Here is a 23409-nt window from a genome sequence, read left to right on the forward strand (position 1 = left end):
TAGCCGCGTCTTGAATATATTCAAAGTTTTAGCATCAGCTACTTCCTGTGGTAATTCCACAGGCTCACCACTCTTTGGGTGAAGAAATAACACCTCAGCTCTGTCCGAAATGGTTTACCCTGAATCCTCAGACTGTGACCCCTGGTTCTGGACACACCCACCATCGGTAACATCTTCCCTGCATCTACCCTGTCTAGTACTGTTAGAATTTTATAAGTCTCTCTGAGATCTTCTGAACTCCAGCGAGAACAATCCTAACCTAATCAATCTCTCCTCATATGACAATCCCGCCATCCCTGTAATCAGTCTGGTAAACCTTTGCTGCACTCCCTCGAGAGCAAGAACATCTTTCCTCAGAAAAGGAGACCAAAACTGCTCACAATATTCTAGGTGTGGCCTCACCAAGGCCCTGTATAATTGCAACAACACATCCCTATCCTGTACTCAAAACCTCTCGCAATGAAGGCCAACATACCATTAGCCCTCTTTACCACCTGCTGCACCAGCATACTTACATACAGCGACTGGTGCACAAGGTCCCGCTGCACAACTCCCCTCTCCCAATTTACAAGCATTCAGGTAGTAATCTGCCTTCCTGTTTTTGCTTCCAAAGTGAATAACCTCACACTTATCCAAATGATATCACATCGGCCATTGATTTGCCCATTCGCCCAACCTGTCCAGATCGTGCTGTAGGCTCCCTGAATCCTCGTCACACTTCAACCTCCCACCCAACCTGGTACCATCTGCAAACTTTGTTACATTTTGTTCCCTCATCCAAAAAAACTATATAAATTGTGAAAGCTGGGGTCCCAGCACCAATCCCTGTGGCACCCCACTAGTTACTGCCTGCCAATCTAAAAAGGACTCATTAATTTCTACTCTTTGTTTCCTCTCTGCCAACCAGTTTTCTATCCACCTTAATACACCCCAGTACCAACCAAAATAACTGCTCTTTCTCCTCCAATCACAGGTTACTTCTCCCCCGCCTTTGCTGCTCCTCCACTGTTCACGAAACAGTCTGTTTGCATACTCCTCGATACAGCACCAAGAGGTAGCTGGTTTAGCACATTGGGCTAAATCGCTGGCTTTTAAAGTAGACCTAGGCAGGCCAGCAGCACGGTTCAATTCCTGTACCGGCCTCCCTGAACAGGCGCTGGAATGTGGCGACTAGGGGATTTTCAGAGTAACTTCATTGAAGCCTACTCGTGACAAAAAGCGATCTTAGTTTCATTTCATGCCCACACAAGCCATGCCCACAGACATAGCCACGTGTGACTAGTGGTATTCGGCAGGGATCAATGCTGGGCTGTGACTAGTGGTGTTCCGCAGGGATCAGTGCTGGGATCTTTGCTGTTCATAGTATATATAAATGATTTGGAGGAAAATGTAACTGGTCTGATCAGTAAGTTTGCAGACGATACAAAGGTTGGTGGAATTGCAGATAGCGATGAGGACTGTCAGAGGATAAAGCAGGATTTAGATCATTTGGAGACTTGGACGGAGAGATGCCAGATGGAGTTTAATCTGGACAAATGTGAAGTAATGCACTTTGGAAGGTCTAATGCAGGATGGGAATATACAGTGAATGGTAGAACTCTCAAGAGTATTGAAAGTCAGAGATCTAGGTGTACAGGTCCACAGGTCACTGAAAGGGGCAATACAGGTGGAGAAGGTAGTCAAGAAGGTATACGGCATGCTTGCTTTCAGTGGCCGGGGCATTAAGTAGAAGAATTGGCAAGTCATGTTGCAGCTGTATAGAACCTTAGTTAGGCCACACTTGGAGTATCGTGTTCAATTCTGGTTGCCACACTACCAGAAGGATGTGGAGGCTTTAGAGAGGGTGCAGAAGAGATTTACCAGGATGTTGCCTGGTATGGAGGGCATTAGCTATGAGGGCCGGTTGAATAAACTCCGTTTGTTCTCTCACTGGAACGACAGAGGTCGAGGGGCCACCTGATGGAGGTCTACAATATTATGAGGGGCATAGTCAGAGTGGATAGTCAGAGGTTTTTCCCCAGGGTAGAAGGGTCAATTACTAGGGGGCATAGGTTTAAGGTGCGATGGTCAAGGTTGAGAGGAAATGTACGAGGCAAGTTTTTTTTTTTTACACAGAGGGTAGTGAGTGCCTGGAACTCTCTGCCGAAGGAGGTGGTGGAAGCAGGGACGACAGTGATGTTTAAGGGGCATCTTGGAAAATACATGAATAGGATGGGAATAGAGGGATATGGACCCAGGAAGTGTAGAAGATTTTAGTTTAGACGGGCAGCATGGTCGGCTCAGGCTTGGAGGGCCGAAGGGCCTGTTCCTGTGCTGTACTTTTCTTTGCTCTTTAAATATGTTAGGAGTGGGTTAAGAGACATTCCAATTACATGTCAAATTGATGTTAAGTATCCAAAAATTGACACTGATATGCAAGGGGGTTGCAGGTGGCACTTGGGGTGTGTGGTGATAGAGTTTTGTATACAGTTGTTCAAGGAAAATAAAGGTGTTTTGGGAAAGGAGCAGAACTCTTGACTCTTTACTCAAAAGCAGCCAGAAGCTAACATTTGGTACCAGAGGATGGTTGCTGTTCAAAATTAAAGGGTTGAAAGATACAAATTTTCCGGAAGAAAAAAAAGTTCTGCATCAACCAAGGAATGAGTGAGAAGAAAAAAAAACAAATATGGTTGAACCTAGACGATAGATGCCAGGATATGACGATCCGCCATTATTTTCTGAAAGGGGATCGTACGACCAATGGAGAAGTGAAGTTGTTATGTGGACGAATGGGAAAGAGGAAACAATGTATGGCATTGGATCTCTCTCTCTGCCTTACGAGAGTAAAATCCGAAGCAAAATGGTTTCGGAACTGGAATTGGGACAGGTAGGCTCAGAAGAAGGTGTGGAGACTCTATTGCGTTTTATGGATAAAATTTATCAAAAGGGGGAGCTTCGCGAACATGAGGGCGCTGGAGGAGAAGTTCGGGCTGGCGAGGGGGAATGACTTTCGGTACTTGCAGGTGCGGGATTTCGTACGTAGACAGGTCCTGTCCTTTCCACGCCTTTCACCAAGGGGGATCCAGGACAGGGTAGTTTCCAGGGGTGAGGTAGGAGAGGGGAGAGTCTCGGATATTTATAAGGAGCTTATGGGAGTGGAGGACACAGGGACCGAGGAATTGAAACTCAAGTGGGAGGAGGAGCTTGGTGGGGAGTTGGAGAGAGGTGTACCCTCTGAGGAGGGTAAATGCAACCGCAACATGTGCCAGGCTTGGCCTGATTCAGTTCAAGGTAGTTCACCGGGCCCACATGACGGTGGCCCAGATGAGCAAATTCTTTGGGCTGGAGGACAAGTGTGCTAGATGTGGGGGAGGACCAGCGAACCATGTCCACATGTTCTGGGCGTGTCCAGAACTCAGGGGATACTGGCAGGGATTTGCAGACGTCATATTTCAAGGGAAAACAAGGGTGGCGATGAGTCCAGAGGTGGCGATTTTTGGGGTGTCGGAGGACCCGGGAGTCCAGGAGGGGATAGAGGCCGACGTTGTGGCCCTTGTTTCCCTGGTAGCCCGGCAACGAATACTGTTGGCCTGGAGGGACTCTAAGCCCCCAAAGACCAAAGTATGGCTGTCGGACATGGCAAGCTTTCTCGGCTTGGAAAAAATCAAGTTCGCCTTACGAGGATCACTATTGGGGTTCGCCCGGAGATGGCAACCATTCATCGACTACTTCGCGGGAAACTAATTGTCGGGGGGGGGATAGTGTAGAGTAGGGGAGAATAATAGGCGGGTCTATTTGCAAGAGAGGAACTGTTATTTGCACTACGGTTTTGTAATTGGTATTTGCACACTAGTGTATATTGTTACTGTTTACAATGCCAAAAAATACCTCACTAATTTGTCTGTTCAAAAAAAAAATGTATCAAAAGGATGACTTGTTAAGTACGTATGAAGCCTGGTCAGAATTTGATAGATTTCGGAAAACAGAGGACATCTCTATTCAGGACTACATAATGGAATTTAGCAGACTATACAGAAGGCTGCAGAAAAACCGCCTGGAATTTCCACAGTCTGTGTTGGCATTTAAGTTACTGGACTACGAGAGTGACCAATATGGACAGGCTCCTGGTTTTGACAGGAGTTTAGTTGCAGATAATGATACCTTATTCAATCAGATGATACAGGCCTTAAAAAAGTTTCTGGGGAAACATTCAATTCCTGTGGCTCTTATGACACAAATGGGTCAATCACCAATAAAGCAGACTGAGGAAGATGCACACTACTGACAGGAAGGCGAGATCGTACGGTTACAAATAGGTTACAAGCGTAAGGAAGGAGATCGGGACCCGGAAATTATGAGGACAGAAACACATTTAAAACCTACAACAGGAGGAGGGACATGGAGAATGGTAATAGGAAAATGAACCCCAGAAATGCCCGGTGTATGATAAATCGATGGCAGCATGGTAGCACACTGGTTAGCACAGTTGCTTTACAGCTCCAGGGTCCCAGGTTCAATTCCCAGCTTGGGTCACTGTCTGTGCGGAGTCTGCACGTTCTCCGTGTTTGTGTGGGTTTCCTCCGGCTGCTCCAGTTTCCTCCCACAGTCCAAAGATGTGCAGGTTAGGTGGATTAACTGTGCTAAATTGCACCTCAAGTGTCCCAAGAAAGGTTAGGTGGGGTACCAGGGATAGGGGGGAGGTGTGGGTATAGGGTGGATGTATGGGCTTAGGTAGGGTGCTCTTTCCAAAGGCTAGTGCAGACTCGATGAGCCAAATGGCCTCCTTCTGCACTGTAAATTCGATGACTCTATGTTTCTATGTTTTCGGTGTGACTCTCAATATCATTATTATAACATGATAGTCAGCTGAAAGCATAGAGTGTTTGAAGCTACACATAAGAGTAAAAAGATAGAGACCAGAAAGAAGGCATTGTCCTATTAACGATCAGTTTTACTCCGGTAATGAGGGTGTTGGTTGCAGAATCCTTCAATTGTGCTGTATTGGACAGTGGCTGCACATCTACTGTGTGTGGATTTGACTGGTTTTAAATGTTACCTGGACTCCTGGAATGCTGAAAAACGTACCAAGGTTAAAGAATTTGAAAGTTCCACAAGTTTCAGGTTTGGGGATGATAATACACTGAAGTCGCTGAAAAGAATGATGATCCCTTGTAATCTTGCTGGAGTGAATCATTTCATTAGCACAGATGTTATATCAAGTGAGATACCTTTGCTTCTGAGCAGACCGTCGATGAAGAAAGCACACATGAAACTGGATATGGAACAGGATAAGGCAACAGTTTTTGGAAAGATGGTGGACTTACAATTTACAGTCGGGACACTATTGTATTCCATTATTAACAAATAATATTTCAGTTGTCAACATAAGTTGTTAAGGATGTGGTATTAGCACCTTGAAATGGGACTTTAGCTGATAAAAAGCTTGTTTTATTGAAACTGCATAGGCAATTTGCGCATCCATCTCCTTGGAGGCTGAAATTTTTCTTAAAGGATGCAGGAGTAAGGGATGAAGGCTATTCTAAGCTTATAGAACAGGCTAGTGATCGTTGTGAGGTTTGTAGGAAGTACAGAAGGACACCATCATGACCGATCGTAATCCTACCTTTGGCCAGGGATTTTAACGACATTGTGGCCATGGACCTTCAGGATCTGAGATAAAGCTACCAATATATTTATTTTGCATTTTGTAGATTTAGCAACCAGGTTTAGTCAATCAACCATTGTACGTTGTGAAGAAAAGAGTGTAATCCTGGATCAGATCATGGAAAAATGGATAGGGACAGGAATGGGCCCAGCGGCAAAATTCCTTACAGACAACGGGGGAGAATTTGATGAGTTTAGGGATGTGTGTGAAAACGTGAATATCACAGTTATGAATACAGCTGCGGAAAGTCTATTCAGAAATGGTGTGTGTGAAAGAAACCATGCTGTAATAGATGACATGCTCTGGAAAATGTTGGCACATCGACGAAATTGCAAGTTAAATTCAGCCTCAGCATGGCCGGTACATGCAAAGAATTCATTGCAGATGCTTGGAGGCTATAATCCCTATCAATTAGTGTTTGGTAGAAATCCTAAAATTCTGTCCATTTTGGATGACCAGCCTCAGCTTGAGAAGGGACTGCAATTAGTTCTGCCTTTGCTGATCATTTAAATGCATTACATAGCAGTAGAAATGCTTTTTTGGAAGAATTCGCAGAGATTTAAGGCATAATGTACAGCCATCAAGTACCGTTTTTCAGCAAGGAGACATGGTATACTATAGGAGAGACAATTTTAATGAATGGAAAGTCCCAGGGAAGACCATAGGCATAGATGGCAAAACAATTGTTTTGCAACATGGCAATCAGACTATTAGGGCACATATATGAATGGTAATGAGTACAGATTACAAATTTTCAAAATTAGACAGAGCAGATGAACATGATGAGGAACCAGGGTCATATGGTACGTACATGTTACAGAACTATGAGGACCAGTTAACTGATATAGACAAGAGTTTCTGTCGAGGAACACAATACTTCTGATGAATTAGAACATCCCATTTTTCCAAAAGGACAACTGCCAAAAGTTGGTACAAAAGTGACATACTTGCCTGAAGGGTCAATGGAAGGATGCAACTGTTATTAGTAGAGCAGGGGAGGCCACTGGAAAGCGAGGCCACTGGAGAGTATAAACATTGGTTTACAGCATACAGGGGAGAGTGTTAAGACAATGATTGGGAACACAACGTTCAAAAATGGAGGGCACAGAAACACAGTGCCAGTTCCGATAGAACATCAGATAGTGAACAGGTTCACAGGAAAAAGGTCGAGAACTATTGAAAGGACATCCCACAGCAGAAATGAAATGAAAATGAAATGAAAATCGCTTATTGTCACGAGTAGGCTTCAATGGAGTTACTGTGAAAAGCCCCTAGTCGCCACATTCCGGCGCCTGTCCGGGGAGGCTGGCACGGGAATCGAACCGTGCTGCTGGCCTGCTTGGTCTGCTTTAAAAGCCAGTGATTTAGCTGAGTGAGCTAAACCAGCCCCAGAAACCAGAAAGGGGAAGATCAAGCAGCAGCAGTACAGAACTAGATACCAGGCAGGATAGGTGACGTAGTTTGTCAAGCTCTCGGAACATGGGTAAGACTATGAATGCTACTAGGAGTAGAAGCCCACATGCTCGTGAGATTTTGGTGGCCTCCAATAAATTAGATGAAAAAGTTAGATGCCAAACAGCAAGAACTACATAGTTGGGGTGAATTTGGGGTATATACGGGACAAAGAGCTCTATCCCACAGATGGATTTACACGGAAAGGGTTCTTCTGGATGGAACTTATAAGGCAAAGGCCAGGCTTGTGGAAAAGGGATTTGAAGAAAACTTAGAAGATCAGGATTTAAGGGTAGATTCACCGACAGCAGGAAAGGTTATTTTAAAGATCTTCTTGGCTCTATTAGCCACAAAGGCATGGGAATGCAAATCTTTAGATACAATAGCTGTCGTTTTGCTGGGGCATCAGCTTCAGAGAGACTTTTTCTCCGTCCTCCTCAAGAGGCAGCTAACACAGAAGGGGTACTCTGGAAGTTGAACATATGTGAATATGGATTAAATGATGCGTCTAGAGTCTGGTATTTTTTGGTAAGTTCAGTTTTGTTAAAGTTAGGCTTTTGCCAGTTGAAAGCAAATCCGGTAATGTTTTACTGGCACTATAAAGGAAATCTTTCTGGCATCTTTATGATTCATGTCGATGATTCTTTGTGGGGTGGGACTAGTGATTTCTCAGCTATTGTAATCTCTGGGTTGAGGAAAGAATTCAGGGTTGGAAGTCAAGTTTACGGTGCATTTAAATATATTGGACTGGAAATCGGACAGATTGAGTTAGGTGCAACTTTACGTCAACAGGAGAGCATCAGCCAAATAGCAATTAGTCGTGGTCGGATTTCGCAAAAAGACACAATGGTTTCAAAGACGGAAAAAGAGCAACTGTGAAGTTTAATTGCCCAACTGAATAGGTTCGGTAGACAGAGTAGGGCGGACGTTAGTTTTGATGTCTTAGAGTTGAGTACAAAAATGAATGATTCTATAGTGGAAGACAATGAGAGCAAATAAAGCATTGGGCAAACTAAAAATATAGGAGTGTGTTTTAAGTTTCCCGGTTTTAGGTGATCTCAGGCACTTGAAACTCATAGTTTATAGTGATACGTCCTATGCAAATTTATGTGATGGGGTTTCAAGCACAGGAGGTTTTATAATTTTCCTTTTGGGGAACAATGGTAAATGTTGCTCCCTTGTGTGGGAAACAAAGAAAATAAGGAGTGTGGGTAAAAGCACTTTGGCAGTTGAAACGTTAAGCCTTGTAGAGGTAGTGCATATGGTATTTTATATATCCCAGATATTGACAGATATTTGGGGATTCGGGGATTTGGATAACATGCCCATTGAATGTCACATTGACAACAAATCCCTGTGGGAAAATGTGCATTCTAAAAAAAATGTGAATGAGAAAAGCTTAAGGATAGACATCGCAAGTTTGAAGCAGATGTTGGACGATAGCAAAAATTAAGTGGGTTGACAGTAGCTATCAATTGTCCGATGGTTTTAGGATGAGAGGGGATAGTTCACAGAAACATTTGGATATTATTAATGAAGGGTGCCTGTTTCTGTGACTTTAAGGAATTTTAAAAAGCAGGGTGGGGAGATTGCGTGTGTTTTTGAGTTTCTTGTAATTTTGTTTTTTTGGGGAAACCAATATTTACCAAATTTTATTTTCTTCAAGGAAGGGGAGACTGTTAGGAATAGATTAAGAGAGATTCCAATTACATGTCAAATTGATGTTAAGTATCCAATAATTGACACTGATGTGTAAAGGGGTTGCAGGTGGCACTTGGGGTGTGTGGTGACAGTTTTGTATAGAGTGTTCAAGGAAAATAAAGGTGTTTTGGGAAAGGAGCAGAACTCTTGACTCTTTACTGAACAGCAGCCAGAAGCTAACAAAATATGCTATATAAATACAGCCTTTTGCTCTATATAATACAGCCTTTTTCTCTTCGAAAGAAGAAAAACATCCCACAGTGCCTTACAGAAATCCAAGCAGGAAAACATAGACAGCAAGCTAAAGATTAGTTTTGTCCCCAAGGAGTTTCTAAAAGAGTGGCCCAAGAAGAAAATTCTAAAGGAAAGGGCCAAGAAACCTCAAGACACGGCTAGTAGTAGGGCAAGGGGACTAAAGGATGCACAAAGGCCTGGGTAAGAGGAACTCGGTTCCCAGCCAGGAACATTGTCTCCCTATTTCATCACCAAGCACCTGGCACTCCCGCAGCCACACAGTGCCACTGTCAGGTTGCCTGTGCCCAGGATTGAGCCCGGGGAGCCCTGTCTTTTTGAGTTGGGAGGGGGACCCAACAGGTATGTTGGGGTCTTAAAGTTTTGGGGGAGGGGGTCGATAGATTGGGGCGGCATTTAAAAATCCCCAAATCCAAGATGGCGTCAGAGCGAGGCGACTTCTTGCAAGCTATACCCAGCATATGGGAGATTTTAATCTGCATATAGATTGTTCAAATCAGCTCGGTCAGGGTAGTTCATTGAATGTATCCGGAATAGTTTTCTGGAACAATATGTAATGGAACCGTCGAGAGAGCAAGCTATCCTAGATCTGGTCCTGTGTAATGAGGCAGGAATAATTAATGACCTCATCGTTAGGGATGCTCTTGGGAGGAGTGATCACAGCATGGTTGAATTTAGTATACAGATGGAGAGTGTGATGATAGGACCCTGGTATTGGATTCTATGCTTGAACAAAGGGGACTACGATAGAATGAGGAAGGACCTCGCTAAAGTAGATTGAAAGTACTCCACTGCTCCTCAACTGTCCTACCATAAAATATTTGTTTCCAAAGAAATCTTTCATAGTGCTCAACAAAAGTATATTCCAGTGAGAAGGAAGAATTGTAAGAAAAGAGGTAATCTACAATGGGTGTCTAAGGAGATACATGAGGCTGTCAAATTGAAAGAGAAGGCTTACAAAGTGGCCAAGATCAGCGGGAAACGAGAAGATTGGGGAAACTTTAAAGGTCAGCAGAAAGCCACGAAAAGAGCCATAAAGAAAAGTAAGATAGAACATGAAAAAAAACTGGCACAGAATATAAGGACAGATAGCAAAAGTTTTTATAATTATATAAAACTAAAAAGAGTGGCGAAAGTAAATATTGGTCCGTTAGAGGACGAGAGTGGTCATTTAGTTATGGGATATGATGAAATAGCAGAGGTATTGAACAAATATTTTGTATTGGTCTTCACAATGGAGGACACTAATAACATGCCAGCAATTGACCGAGAGAAGAAGGTAGGCGAGGACCTGGAAAGCATTACTATCACGAAAGAGCAAGTGTTGGGCAAGCTAATGGAGCTCAGGATAGATAAGTCGCCTGGCCCTGATGGAATGTATGCCAGGGTACTGAAAGAGATGGCTGGAGTAATAGCAGATGCACTGGCAGTAATTTTCCAAAATTCGCTGAACACTGGGGCAGTCCCAGAGGATTGGAAAACAGCAAATGTGACGCCACTGTTTATAAAGGGAAGTAGACAAAAGATGGGGAATTATAGACCGGTTAGCTTAACCTCTGTCGTGGGGAAGATGCTCAAGTCTATTATCAAGAAAAAGATAGGAGGGCACCTCGATAGAAATTGTCCCATTGAACGGACGCAGCATGGATTCATGAAGGGCAGGTCATGCTTGAAGAATCTCTTGGAATTCTATGAAGACATTTCGAGCAAGGTAGACAAAGGGGACCCAGTGGATGTGGTGTACCTAGATTTCCAAAAGGCCTTTGACAAGGTACCGCACAAGAGGCTACTGCATAAGATAAGGATGCATGGTGTTACGGGTAGAGTACTAGCATGGATAGAGGATTGGTTGTCTAACAGGAAACAAAGAGTGGGAATAAATGAGTGCTATTCTGGCTGGCAATCAGTGACGAGTGGTGTGCCTCAGGGATCAGTGTTGGGACCACAATTATTTACAATTTATATAGACGATTTGGAGTTGGGAACTACGTGTAAGGTATCTAAGTTTGCAGATGACACAAAGGTATGTGGCAGAGCAAAGTGTACTGAGGACTGTAAAACCTTACAGAGGAACATTGACACATTGAGTGAGTGGGCAAAGGTCTGGCAGATGGAGTATAATGTCAGTAAGTGTGAAGTCGTGCATTTTGGTAGGAGTAACAATAGAACGGATTATTACTTAAATGGTAAAAAGCTGCAGCATGCTGCTGTGCAGAGGGACCTGGGTGTACTTGTGCATGAGTCACAGAAGGTTGGTCTGCAGGTGCAACAAGTAATTAGGAAGGCAAATGGAATTTTGTCCTTCATTGCGAAGGGGATTGAGTTTAAAAGTAGAGAGGTAATGTTGCAGTTGTACAAGGTGCTGGTGAGGCCACACCTGGAGTACTGTGTGCAGTTTTGGTCTCCACACTTGAGAAAGGATGTGCTAGCACTAGAAGGGGTGCAGAGGAGGTTCACTAGGCTGATTCCAGAGTTGAGGGGATTATCGTATGAGGAGAGGCTGAGTAGATTGGGATTATATTCACTGGAATTCAGAAGGTTGAGGGGGGATCTAATAGAAACATATAAAATTTTGAAGGGAATGGATAAGATAGAAGTAGAAAGGATGTTTCCACTGGTAGGTGAAAGTAGGACAAGAGGGCATAGCCTCAAGATTAGGGGGAGCAGATTTAGGACTGAATCAAGGAGGAACTTCTTCACTCAAGGGTGGTTAAAGTATGGAATTCCCTACTGAAAGGAGTAGTAGACGCTACTTCATTGAAAATATTTAAAGATAGGGTAGATGTTTTTTTGAAAAATAAAGGAATTACGGAATATGGCGAGAATGCGGGTAAGTGGTTCTGAGACCACGAAAAGATCAGCCATGATCTTATAAAATGGCGGAGCAGGCTCGAAGGGCCGGACGGTCTACTTCTGCTCCTAGTTCTTATGTTCTTATATCCTCTAATTCTATCTTTTCAAATTTTCCGTAGTGAGTTGGATTTCAAACAGTGACGAGACAGAGTACAGGAATGAGATAGAGAATCTGATGATCTGGTGCGACGATAATAATCTGTCGCTCAATGTCAACAAAACAAAGGAGGTTGTCATCGACTTCAAGAAGCATAGTGGAGAACATGCGCCTGTCTACATCAATGGGAACGAAGTATAAGGTGCACAGATCACCAACAATCTGTCCTGGTCCCCCCCATGCCGACACCATAGTTAAGAAAGCCCACCAACGACTCTACTTTCTCAGAAGACTAAGGAACTTTGGCACATCAGCTACGACTCTCACCAACTTCTACAGATGCACCATAGAAAGCATTCTTTCTGGTTGTATCACAGCTTGGTATGGAGCCTGCTCTGCCCAAGACCGCAGGAAACTACAAAAGGTCGTGAATGTAGCCCAGTCCATCACGGAAACCAGCCTCCCATCCATTGACTCGATAATTCTCGCTGCCTCAGAAAGGCAGCCACTCTCTTCCACCTTCTTCCGTCAGGAAAAAGATACCAAAGTTTGAGGAGATGTACCAACCGACTCAAGAACAGCTTTTTCCCTGCTGCCATCAGACTTTTGAATGGACCTACCTCGTATTAAGTTGATTTTTACTCTATACCTTGCTATAACTGTAACATTATATTCTGCAGTATCTCCTTCCCCATGTACGGTATGCATTTTTGGACAGCATGCAAGAAACAATACTTTTCACTGTATACTAATACATGTGACAATAATAAATCAAATCAAAAAGAAAGTGGCACCCCGATCTCTTCCTTCACTGAAGAGCCAGAAATTAGTCAAGTGTGATGGACTGGGCGGTGTTCACGACTCTCTGTAGTTTATTATGGTCTTGGACCAAGCAGTTGCTATACCAGGCTACGATGCAGCCAGATAGAGGGCGGGATTCACCCATGCCTCACCGGCTGGGAGAATCGCCGTTCGCGCTGATTTTTCGCACAACGCCTTTCCGCCATTCTCCCATCCGGCGAGAACGCAGTCATTGAGGTCGGTGCCGCGCCTGTCGGAGAATCGCCCAGGGCACTAAGTACGGCGATTCTCCGGGCACCCGCTATTCAGCGGCCCGCACGGGCCAAAGTCGGTCACACCGTCGGAGTTTTGGTGCCCACAGCCGATGTTGGCGGGAGGAGGGTTTTTGGGGAAGGGTGCCGCCATGCTCGGGGGGGCAGGATACCGCCATGCCCATGGGGGGGGGGGGGGGGGGGGGGGGGGGGGGGGGGGGTTGGTAAAGAGAGGGAGGAGGGGGAAGGGGAAGGATGCAGTCAGGCCCGTGGTGGGGGTTGGGGGTTGGGGAAGGTTATTCATGGGAGCGACATGCCAGCCGGCCTGTCATTGCAGGATGTGGCAAAGACACGCTCGCAGGTCGAGGTCATGCTGATGGGCAAAGGCCACTGGCGCAGCAATGAGCAGGGACGGGGTGAACTGGCCAGTGGACAGAGACTGTGGGCAGGGGTCAGGGTGCCTACGTGTCTGCAGCAAGACCAGGCAACCAGGGCACACATGTATCCCATGGCACCTGGTTGTCGAAGTTTCCAAGCACCATCGTTCATCCGGCAGCGTCGACGCAGGCAGCTCAGAGCAGCTGCGGCTGGTGCAACAGAGGGAGTGGCTGCAGAGGGCCCCTTGCCAGCCGTTGAGGCTGCAGGCCCTCCCGCCCGACAGGTGCAGGAGGAGGCAGGAGGGGGACAATGACCACCACATCGTCGGGGATGCATAGGATGAGGATTCTGATCTTGATGGGGCGCAGGGGGAGGAGGAGGAGCAGGTGGTGGTGTCAAGGCACAGGAGGCGCCCCGTAAGGCCTCGAGTCTACCGTGACCGCATTTCCTTTGAGGACCTGCAGGACAGGGCATGCAGGAGGAGACTCCGATTGAGTAGGGAGTCCGTGGCACATATATGCCACCTCATGGCCCACCTGGCACCATGTGGAACAGGGGAAGAGGATATGCTATCCCGGTGACCGTCAAGGTAACGGTAACGCTCAACTTCTTTGCGATGGTTCATTCCAGGCGCCGAGCAGGGACCTATCTGGGATCTCACGTGCACGTCGCCATGCGCCCACCCTCGGAGAACAGGGAAATTTTCAGGAACAGAAAGGGGACCTACTTTTATGAACATTCAGATGGTCTGCGACCATCGCATGATGACAATGCATGTGTACACCCCAGTACCCCAGCAGTGTGCATGACGCCTTTGCACTGGTGGAATCGTACATCCCCGCCATGTTTGAGGGACACCCCCATCCACCCACACCCCCCACCCCCCCCGGCTGAGGGGCTGGTTGCTGGGCGACAGGGGTGACCCGTTGCGGTTGTGGCTGATGACGCCTATACGGAGGCCACAGACCAACGTGGAGACCCGCTACAATGAGGCCCATGCAGCAACCAGGGGTGTTATGGAGAGGTGCTTCGGCCTCTTGAAGATGCGATTCAGGTGCCTGGACCACTCTGGAGATGCCCTGCAGTACCATTCCGAGGGGGTCGGCCGCATATTTGTTGCATGATGTGTGCTACACAGCATTGCCCAGCAGAGGGGTGATTTCCAGGAGGAGGAGGCACAGGGGGAGACTGATGACGGCAATCCATTTGCACATGAGGAAGAGGAGGAGGATGGGGAGGGGGGGGGGAGGGGAGTGGCACAGACACTACCTGGGGGCTGCATATGGCCGGGAGGCTGCATGACACCACCGGCTTGGAGAGCGAGCACGCAAGGCGTTGATCTCAGCACGTTTCATGAACTAAAGAACAAAGAAAATGACAGCACAGGAACAGGCCCTTCGGCCCACCCAGCCTGCGCCGATCCAGATCCTCTATCTAAAACTGTTGCCTATTTTCTAAGGATCTGTATCCCTCTGCTCCGCTGGGCAAGGCACTTGCATCACTGTTCCACACAAATGCACCACCCAGCAAACCCCCCCCCAGCAAACCCCCCCCCACCCTCCCCAGCAAACCCCCCCCCACCCTCCCCAGCAAACCCCCCCCCCCCACCCTCCCCACCAAACCCCCCCCCCACCCTCCCCATCAAACCCCCCCCCACACTGTCCCCATCAAACCCCCCCCCCCACCCTCCCCATCAAACCCCCCCCCCACCCTCCCCAGCAAACACCCCCCCCCCCCCCCCACCCCCCACCTCCCGCACCATCCGACAACCCTATTGCCCACACCATCACTTTCACAGCAACTTACACCTGCGGCATATCGGGATGGTATCACACAGTTGCTTGTGTCAGCGGGTATGATTAGTGCCATGTTGAGTGATGACAACCCAGTCTGCGATGAGCTTTGAGCTCCAGATCGTTAGACAATGTCTGACTCATGGCCACAGCTAAACCCTCCATCTCGGTGGTCCCTGTATGCGTCACGGATACTCCATCACATGCCCATGTGGGGTAGCTGGCGTCGGTGTGCCGAGGACGATGGGGTTTTTGGGGGGGGGGGGGGGGGGGGAGTAACACACACCCAGCATCACTGTTGTGGCGGACTTCGAACCCAGCACCACTCGGTCCCCCTCACAACCCCTCAGGCACCGGACATAGTACAGAGTCATCTAGGTTTTGTGTAGCAGTGACTTTTTCGTGACATTCACAGACAAGTGCCCTCGCCCCGAGAACTAAGCTGTGCCCTGCACCCGTGCCAACTTACTACGTGTTTAACTTCTTTACCTTACAGGCCCTATCACTACGCCTAGGTGTTTCCCCAGACGGTACAGCAGGAGTGGAAGCGGACTGCTGAGACTCTTGCCCTGTGACGTTGGTCCACTTCGGCGCGTGTTTCCTGGGGCGACCCGGCTTGGATGGGCCAGGCTGCTTGGCGGGCATGCTGGATGGCGTGGTGCCACCCTGTTCTGCCTGCTACCCACCAGATGCACCAGGGACGGTAGGGGGGAGTCCGAGTGTTCCAGGACGTCCCTTGCTGGAGTTACCGGGACGGCGGCCCCCGGGCCTCACTGTGGGACGGAGGTGCGATCGGAGACATACACCGTCGCACCCCCGACACCTGGTGCTGCCCGTCCTGGAGGCCGGTTTCGGCATCGACCAGGGTCTGAACGTTCGCAGCAACGGAGCTCAGGGAGTGCACAATCCCGGTCAGGTACTATGCAACCTCCCGTTGTGATTGTACGACGCCATCCAGCAATGTGCACAAGGCAGCCAATGCTCTCAGCGATGGCTTGCTGAGACTGGACCAGATCCCGGAGCACGGCGCCAATGTCCAGTTGGCTCTGGCACATGGCTGCCTGCGAGACAGCAGTCCTCTCCTGGGCCACGGATGATGCCTGCACATGAAGCCCCACGCCTTGCAGAACCTGACCCATGGCCGAAACCGTTGCCCCCATTGCCACCACCGCGGACGCCACACGTGTGGTGTCGTCCTGGGTGGCAGCCATGACCGGCACCATTCCCTGCTCCTGGACGCGGATGGACTCTTCCCACTGCACCTGCTGGAAGACGGCCGTCATCCCATTGTCAACTCCCTGGGTTTCCAAAGGCACCGGGTCTCTGGGTGGGTCTGGTAAGTCCAGGATCCCGGGAACCGTCTGGGCGGCAGCTGGGTGCTGGGCCTGGCCTGCCCTCCGACTGTCCAGCCCCTCGGCTGCTGATACCTCCACCTGCTGTACCAGTTCGGCTGTGTGGTGTACACCAGTCAGTGACCTGGAAGCCTCATCACTAAAATGGCCAACAGAGGGGAGTGTGTCTGCGATGGTGGATGTTGTGGGTGACTGCAGTGACGCAAACTAGAGGTCCTCATCTGTCCCCAGGTCTGGGGTCTCCTGGGTCGATCCTTAGATCATGCACGTAGTCCGCGACCCATGTTAGGTTCCGTGTCCGGTCTGTCCATCATCTGTCTGGCCGTCCTCTGTACGTCACTGTCCAGAATCCCCATCCTCTATCCGTCATTGTCCTGCAGCCCTCGCCTCGGCCGTCTCACGGCCATCAGTGTCCTGACTGTCCATCCTGTGTTTCTCAGTGTCATCTCTGTCTGTCCTCTGTGCCTCCCCCTCCAGTGCCCCGGCCTCAGAAGAGGGCCCTCCTGTCCATGTTCCTTCCCCTCTCTGACATGCGTCCCTTTGGGCGGATGAGCTTGGAGCTGGCTGGCGGGGGCTTCTCCGAGACGTCCCTGGACTATCGGCTCCTGGCCCTGGAGAACACAATAAGGCATGTATCGTTGGACAAGCGGAGTTGGGTATGAGGGAGTGGAGTGTGAGGGGTGGGTTAAGAGGGGAGGGTGTGGAGGGAGATGACGTGCTGTGGGAGTGTAGCCAGGCAGGGGAGTCTCACTTGGTCCTGCGCCTCCGATCTGTCATGGCGCTACCTCCCAGGTAGCGACTCCCCCAGCGAGGTCCAGAGCCCCCTGCTCATGGACGGTGAGGGGATGCAGCTCAGGTGATCCCCCTCCGGTTCTTGTATGCTCACAGTGGTTGTGAGCTCTCTTGTCCTGTGGGGGGGCATCACAGTCAGCATTAAGACCGCAGATGTTTGCAACATTATGACTGGGTGGGGGACACTGGGCACCATGCCATGGCAGCTCTCAAGATGGAAGTGTTGCCCAAGAGGGATGTGTTGCCCATGTGGTGCACCCCCCCCCCCTCATGCGTGGGCTGTGGGGGGGGACTCTCGGGGTACTTACCCTGGTAGCCCTCGTGTGGTCCTGGAGCTTCTTCCGGCACTGGTCTCCAGAGCGGGGGGTTTGTGCCCCACAGCGCTAATCGTGGTGCCCAATTCATGCCAGCCGCGCTTCACAGTGCTGGACAAGTGCCAGTGCCCACGTCTTGGGCACAGGATGTCTCTGCGCTCTTCTACTGCGTCTAGAGTCTCTCGATCACTGTTCCGGAACCTGGGAGCGGCACGGCGGAGCTCAGCCATCTCTATCCATCGGGTCCTGTTGCGCGGATAGCGCACTTTAAATTACGCAGACCGGCATCAGCCGGTCATTACGCGATGCTCTGGCGCCACGCCCACCGCGCTTCCCCACTGCTGGCCCCTTTTCCGGGGCCTGAATCGATCGTGCCCGCGGCCGTTTCGCACCGTCGTGAAATGCGGCTGCGTTCACGACGGCGTGGACACCCTGCCTCAATATTGGGAATCCCGGCCAGGGTGCTTTCTATGGTGCATCTGTAAAAGTTGGGAAGAGTCTTTCTTGGTCGTATCGTCAATGTGGGTGGACCAGGACACATGTTCACACCGAGGAATTTGAAGCGGTCCACTATCTCCGCGTCGGAACCATTGATGCAGACAAGTGCGTGCGGTACTTTCCTTATTGACATAAATGACCGACCGTCCAAAAGAGTACCTCGGCCCATACCCCCACCCTATCCCCGTAACCCCACCTCACCTTTTGGACACTAAGGGGCAAATTAGCATGGCCAATCCACTTACCTTTGACTGTGAGAGGAAACCAGAGTACCCGGAGGAAACCCACACAGACATGAGGTGAACGTACAAACTTCACACAGGCACCCAAGATCCAAATCGAACCCGGGCCCCTGGAACTGTGAGGCAGTAGTGCTAATCACTGTGCCGCTCCTGAACAGGAATGGTCTGAACATTCCAATTGGAATTCTGAACAGGAATGGTCTCCACAACAATCAATACTGTTCAAACTATTTTGTTGAAAATTTTTATTCTCACACGTAAATTTTAGCCCCAATGAACACATGGCATCCATCATTTGTTAGACTAGCCTTTGTAATTTCCATGAGATATTGCACTGACAGTTGCTATGATCGGGAAATCAAAACAGCACATTCTCTACAGGGCAATCGTGGTCCATGTGAACAGGAAAAGCAACTAAGTACCACCTTATCCAACCAGATTGAAGTATTGTGAAATTTACAGCACAGTCTGAACCAGCAACAGCAAAAAATTGAATAAATGAGATTACACATGTAACAGTTATCTTTCAATGCCAGAGGAATTTAAGACTTGTGTCATTAAAAAGAATTATATGAAAATGGACAAGTCCTAATTTTTTGTGTGTCTCTCCCGTACCAGAACTTTATGCCATTTAAAACATTTCAAAAAAGGTGAGTCGGATAGTAAGATGCAGTTTTTGCAAAGCAGCACATTTTGGATAGTAACTTCCAGATTTTTGCATTTATGCACATATCTGCCCTCACCCAAAATTGCTGCACAAAACGTATGCATATATAATAGTAGACACCATTGGCCTGACAGTAAATTCTGGTCCAACATTGGATTTCCAATAGTGAAAAGGTCAGTCAAAGCTTTTTCCAATAACATTGGGTGATTCAATTGGTCCATCACTAAACAACAAGTGAAATATTTAGCAACGTTTAGATAGAGCTTTTGCCAGTATTAATAAAGGAGAAAATGAATTAAAGGCAGTGTAAACTATCTCTCCAATATACTACTCAAGGCTCAAGTGCAATCTTCAGGTGAAGGATGGTAGGGTAAAAACAGGGATAATTGGACCAAGGCACACAGATGTTATGCAATCCTCACTTTCAAGTCATACATTCTGTCCTTATTTTCACAATATTATTTTTACAATATTTTGATTTATGATCATTCATTGCAAACCAGCAAAACATGGAAAATTTAAGGAGCAGAGTTGGTTGCAACATAAGTGTTTCTCTGATATCAGCTGAGATACTAAAGTGCCATCATTGGCCCAAGTATATAATTACAGTGATACTTTTACATAGCCTGATCCATAGCCTGATGCATTATAAATGCAAACTCAGAAATACAAGAAAAAGTTAACAGGAAGTTAGGATTTTTTTCAGACATCATAAATGAATATTAATGCAGGAAAGTAATCTCAACGGCAACTGGGACGAACAAAATGTTGGGCTTGAAGGCAACATTTGTTAATTTAATTTCAAATCCAGTCACTAATGTATGTTATAACTGGAAACAGCTCTGAAATAAACATTTCTATTGGAAACTTCTCACTTTTTGACCAATAAAACAATTTCCCAGTCATATAAACATTCACAGGTTTCTTCACAATGTACACCTTTACCCAATTTTTAGGATTCAGTAGTGGAAGTGAGTATAATGAAAATCTACAGAGAGTAAGGTATCTTTCTTAGATACAAAAGAAAAATTATAACTCACCACCACTTGTCAGATATCCTTTTGTACACCATAAACAAGTCCCCAAATATACTTTAAAAAACTAAAGGAACAGCAGGATCATAAATAGAAACATTCATACCACATACAATGCCACCATTTTTTTTCAAACGGTAAATAACTAGCAACGTCTAAGATGAATACCCCACTCCATCATTGTTAATGGCTGGGTAGAGAAAATTATATGTTCTCACTTGTGATTACTAGATGCACAACAGTTATATCTAGAGTGCTCCTCTGTGAGCAGTACTGACCCACTCACCTCTAATGCCTTTTCACACAGTTATGCAACTATGCTGGAATTAACCATTGCCTCAGCACACAAGTGAAAAATCATGTGGGGAGGACAATGTTTTCAAACGATATTGAAATATAAAGTTACTTTTTTCATCTTATGAAAGGAGAACAAATTATTCTGCACGGAAGAGGTGAACAGAGCATTTCGGCAGTTTAAACATCCATTGGTCATCAAATGCCCCAAGAAAAAGGCAGTATTGATCATGCACAGGAGCAAAGTACCCTTTACTCTTTAACCAAGTGACTTTACTTTTAATTCTAGCCTTAGCAAAGACCCCCTACGAATGCGGTGTCACCTTCTCCGATGACCCTTACAAACTAATTTGTACCTTATTATATCAAAAGGTTGTACTCTCAGCCTGGACAAAGCTCAAAGTGAATTGAAATCACACAAACTTATTGCACACCACAACTCAATAGCCAAGTGCATTTTTATTTATCTATCTAAAGTGTGTGAATTCAAAACCAGGCAATATTTTATCCAGAACAAGTGAAGCACTTACTTCATGCAACTTCAAAAAAATGATATGTGCTCCATGCAAAATCTTCAGACTTGGGAGAACAATTTACAGTGAAGTAGTGTACAAGCAGAGCTCAAGAAACCCAGAGACTAATTAACAAACTGTAAGTAAATGTTTACCCACAAGAAAAACACTCTTGTACCATCACACAGGTGTCATCTCACATGAATGTTTAAAGAGGTTCTGAAATAAACCTATCAAATCTCTTAATGTTTCACCTTATACAACTAAATCAGTCACCACTCGAGACTGTAGAAGCATCAAACTTTAAAAATAAAATTGCATAAGTATCTGTTCAAGTATTGCCATCACCAAATTCACGATTGCAAGGATGTAAGTTACTAGACAGCATATAAGTAATGTATGACCCCCAAAAAGCAATAGTGTAGGACAGGACAGTCTACTTTGTCACCAGTAGACTGGAAATATGATGCTCATGTGTATACACATTTGATTTAAGTCAAAAAGGTGATAAACATTTCTATATTTCATTAACATATTCTATCTAAATCGCGTCTTATTTTATCGGCCAACATCAAAAGGAAGGTAAAATTAAGTTTGTAGAATGGGGGGGGGGGGGGGGGGGAGAAACCCCTAGCCGGCCAAATCCAACCTGCTGTCGCGGGTGAATGCAATCATTTAAAGGAGGAAAGCTAACCATGAATTGTTATACTGCCGGCGCATTGGTACTTGGTGGGCGGAAAGCGAGGCGCAACAATTTCGGGCTGAAAAGAGAATGTGTGCCTTCACCCCGACTGACTGAAGGTTCCCTCTGCTGTCCTTACCCAGCACCAGGTGAGGTGCAGAAAGGACGGCAGAGGCTGATGTGCAGCCAGGGTCAATGCCCTAACCCGGAGGGCGGGCGGGAGGCGCTCCCAGCTGCACCTTTACCCCTGAATGAACTGTCAGTCGGTGTGTGGAGAGGAGGAGGAGGCCGATGTGCTGGGCTCCGGCCGGCTGGCCGGCCCCCGTGGGCCAGGCCTGGGCCACTCCAGTCCAGCCCGGCTCTGACAGCTCATCCTGTGCAGGCTGCAGCGGTGAGCAGGGCCGGCCGGCCGGCACCTACCTATGTGGGTGTCCTCGATGTGCTCGATAAGTTCAGCCAGGGTGTTAAAGGTGAGGCCGCATCCGCCGAAATTGCAAATGTTGGAGAAGAAGGAGGCGGCGGCTAACGCTGTCATGGTAAAACCGCGCCTGGGCTGGGCTCCTTCACTCACTCCCACCGGCCGCCGAGCCGGCCCTCACCCCCGGCCTCTCTCCTCACTCCGACACCTTCATGTTCTCAGTGTCCGAACATCAGAGCGGCTGAGCCGGCCGCAGGAGCTGCCAAAAAAACCGCCTTCATTTCATTGAGGCTGGCTCCGCAGCTCACGTGACCAAAATAAGCATGCGGCTCAGCAGATGCTGAGCAAGGAGGCAGCTCCCAGTATCTCATTATAGTGAAAAGTTACTGCAAAAAGCATCCCCATCGTACCCCACACTGACAAATACTTCCTCTTCCACGTACAATTTTGGACACAATACCACAGGGAATCCAGAATCCGCTCCACAAAGTTTCCACAATTTTCCTATTCTTGAAACATTTCACCACTCAGCAGCTTCTCTTTAGACCACCTTTAGCTTGAATCATTACTGACTGTAATTTCCACAATGGCAGATTTCAACTTTAAAAAGCTGCATTTTACAAATAGCAGAAGATCTGTTAAGTATAAAGACTAAGGGTGTGATTCTTCGGCCTCGTTGCGCTCTCGCTCAAGCATAACAATGCAGGAGAATAGCAGGAGAGGTCAAAAACAAGATCTGCGCCAGGCGCCAAACAGTTTGCGATGCAACCGGCCCGCTCTAATTGGTGAAATCAGGATCTTGCCGTAAGGTGGCAAAAAAACAATTATCACACTTGCCCCATTTCCATACAATTAATGCGAGCCACCCCATATCCAACGGCCTCCCGCTATTCATCGGCTTCCCCAGCAGGTGCTCACGCTGGCGCCGATTAGTACTCCTTTTGCAGAGCCCAAGAGGTGAGTAGCCATCTTTGCACACGGGCAAAAAGCCCGCAGATACTGGCCTTGCCACCCCAATGCTCGGTGACGGCGGGGGACCCTCCGCAGGGGTGGGCCGCCATGGGGGGGGGGTTGCGCTGGGTGGGGGACGACCATGCAAACCACTGGATCATTTACCCGTTCCGGGGGTAAACCCTGTCCCAGGCCATCTGCCCCAACGACCATCCATAACCCCCACCGGCTGCCGAAGCCTCTGGCTGTGCGGCTGAAGGCTATTGCTAATAGGGAATTGGCAATTGTGGTTAGGTGAGCACTTCACACAACCCAGTGGATTCCTGTGGATGGGCGGGCCATATAGCAGGTAGGAGTCATTGCCTAGCACCCCAATCCGACCTTCATATCTGGACGTTGTGCTTGAACACTGCGGGAGGCAACACCACAAA

General features: G+C 47.7%; 1 protein-coding gene across 1 annotated transcript in view; it reads right to left on the reverse strand.

Moving 5' to 3' along the window:
• LOC119961883 (juxtaposed with another zinc finger protein 1-like) overlaps window positions 1–22323 on the reverse strand; it is a 174615-nt gene extending 152292 nt beyond the window's left edge. Inside the window, exon 1 of the mRNA XM_038789347.1 lies at window positions 22030–22323. Within this exon, the coding sequence (XP_038645275.1) occupies window positions 22030–22144 (115 nt within the window). The 5' untranslated portion in view covers window positions 22145–22323. The remainder of the gene's footprint in view (window positions 1–22029) is intronic.
• Between the last annotated feature and the right edge of the window lie 1086 nt (window positions 22324–23409).

This window comes from Scyliorhinus canicula, chromosome 2 (genome assembly GCF_902713615.1).
Source record: "Scyliorhinus canicula chromosome 2, sScyCan1.1, whole genome shotgun sequence".
In the NCBI taxonomy this organism is placed as follows: domain Eukaryota; kingdom Metazoa; phylum Chordata; class Chondrichthyes; order Carcharhiniformes; family Scyliorhinidae; genus Scyliorhinus; species Scyliorhinus canicula.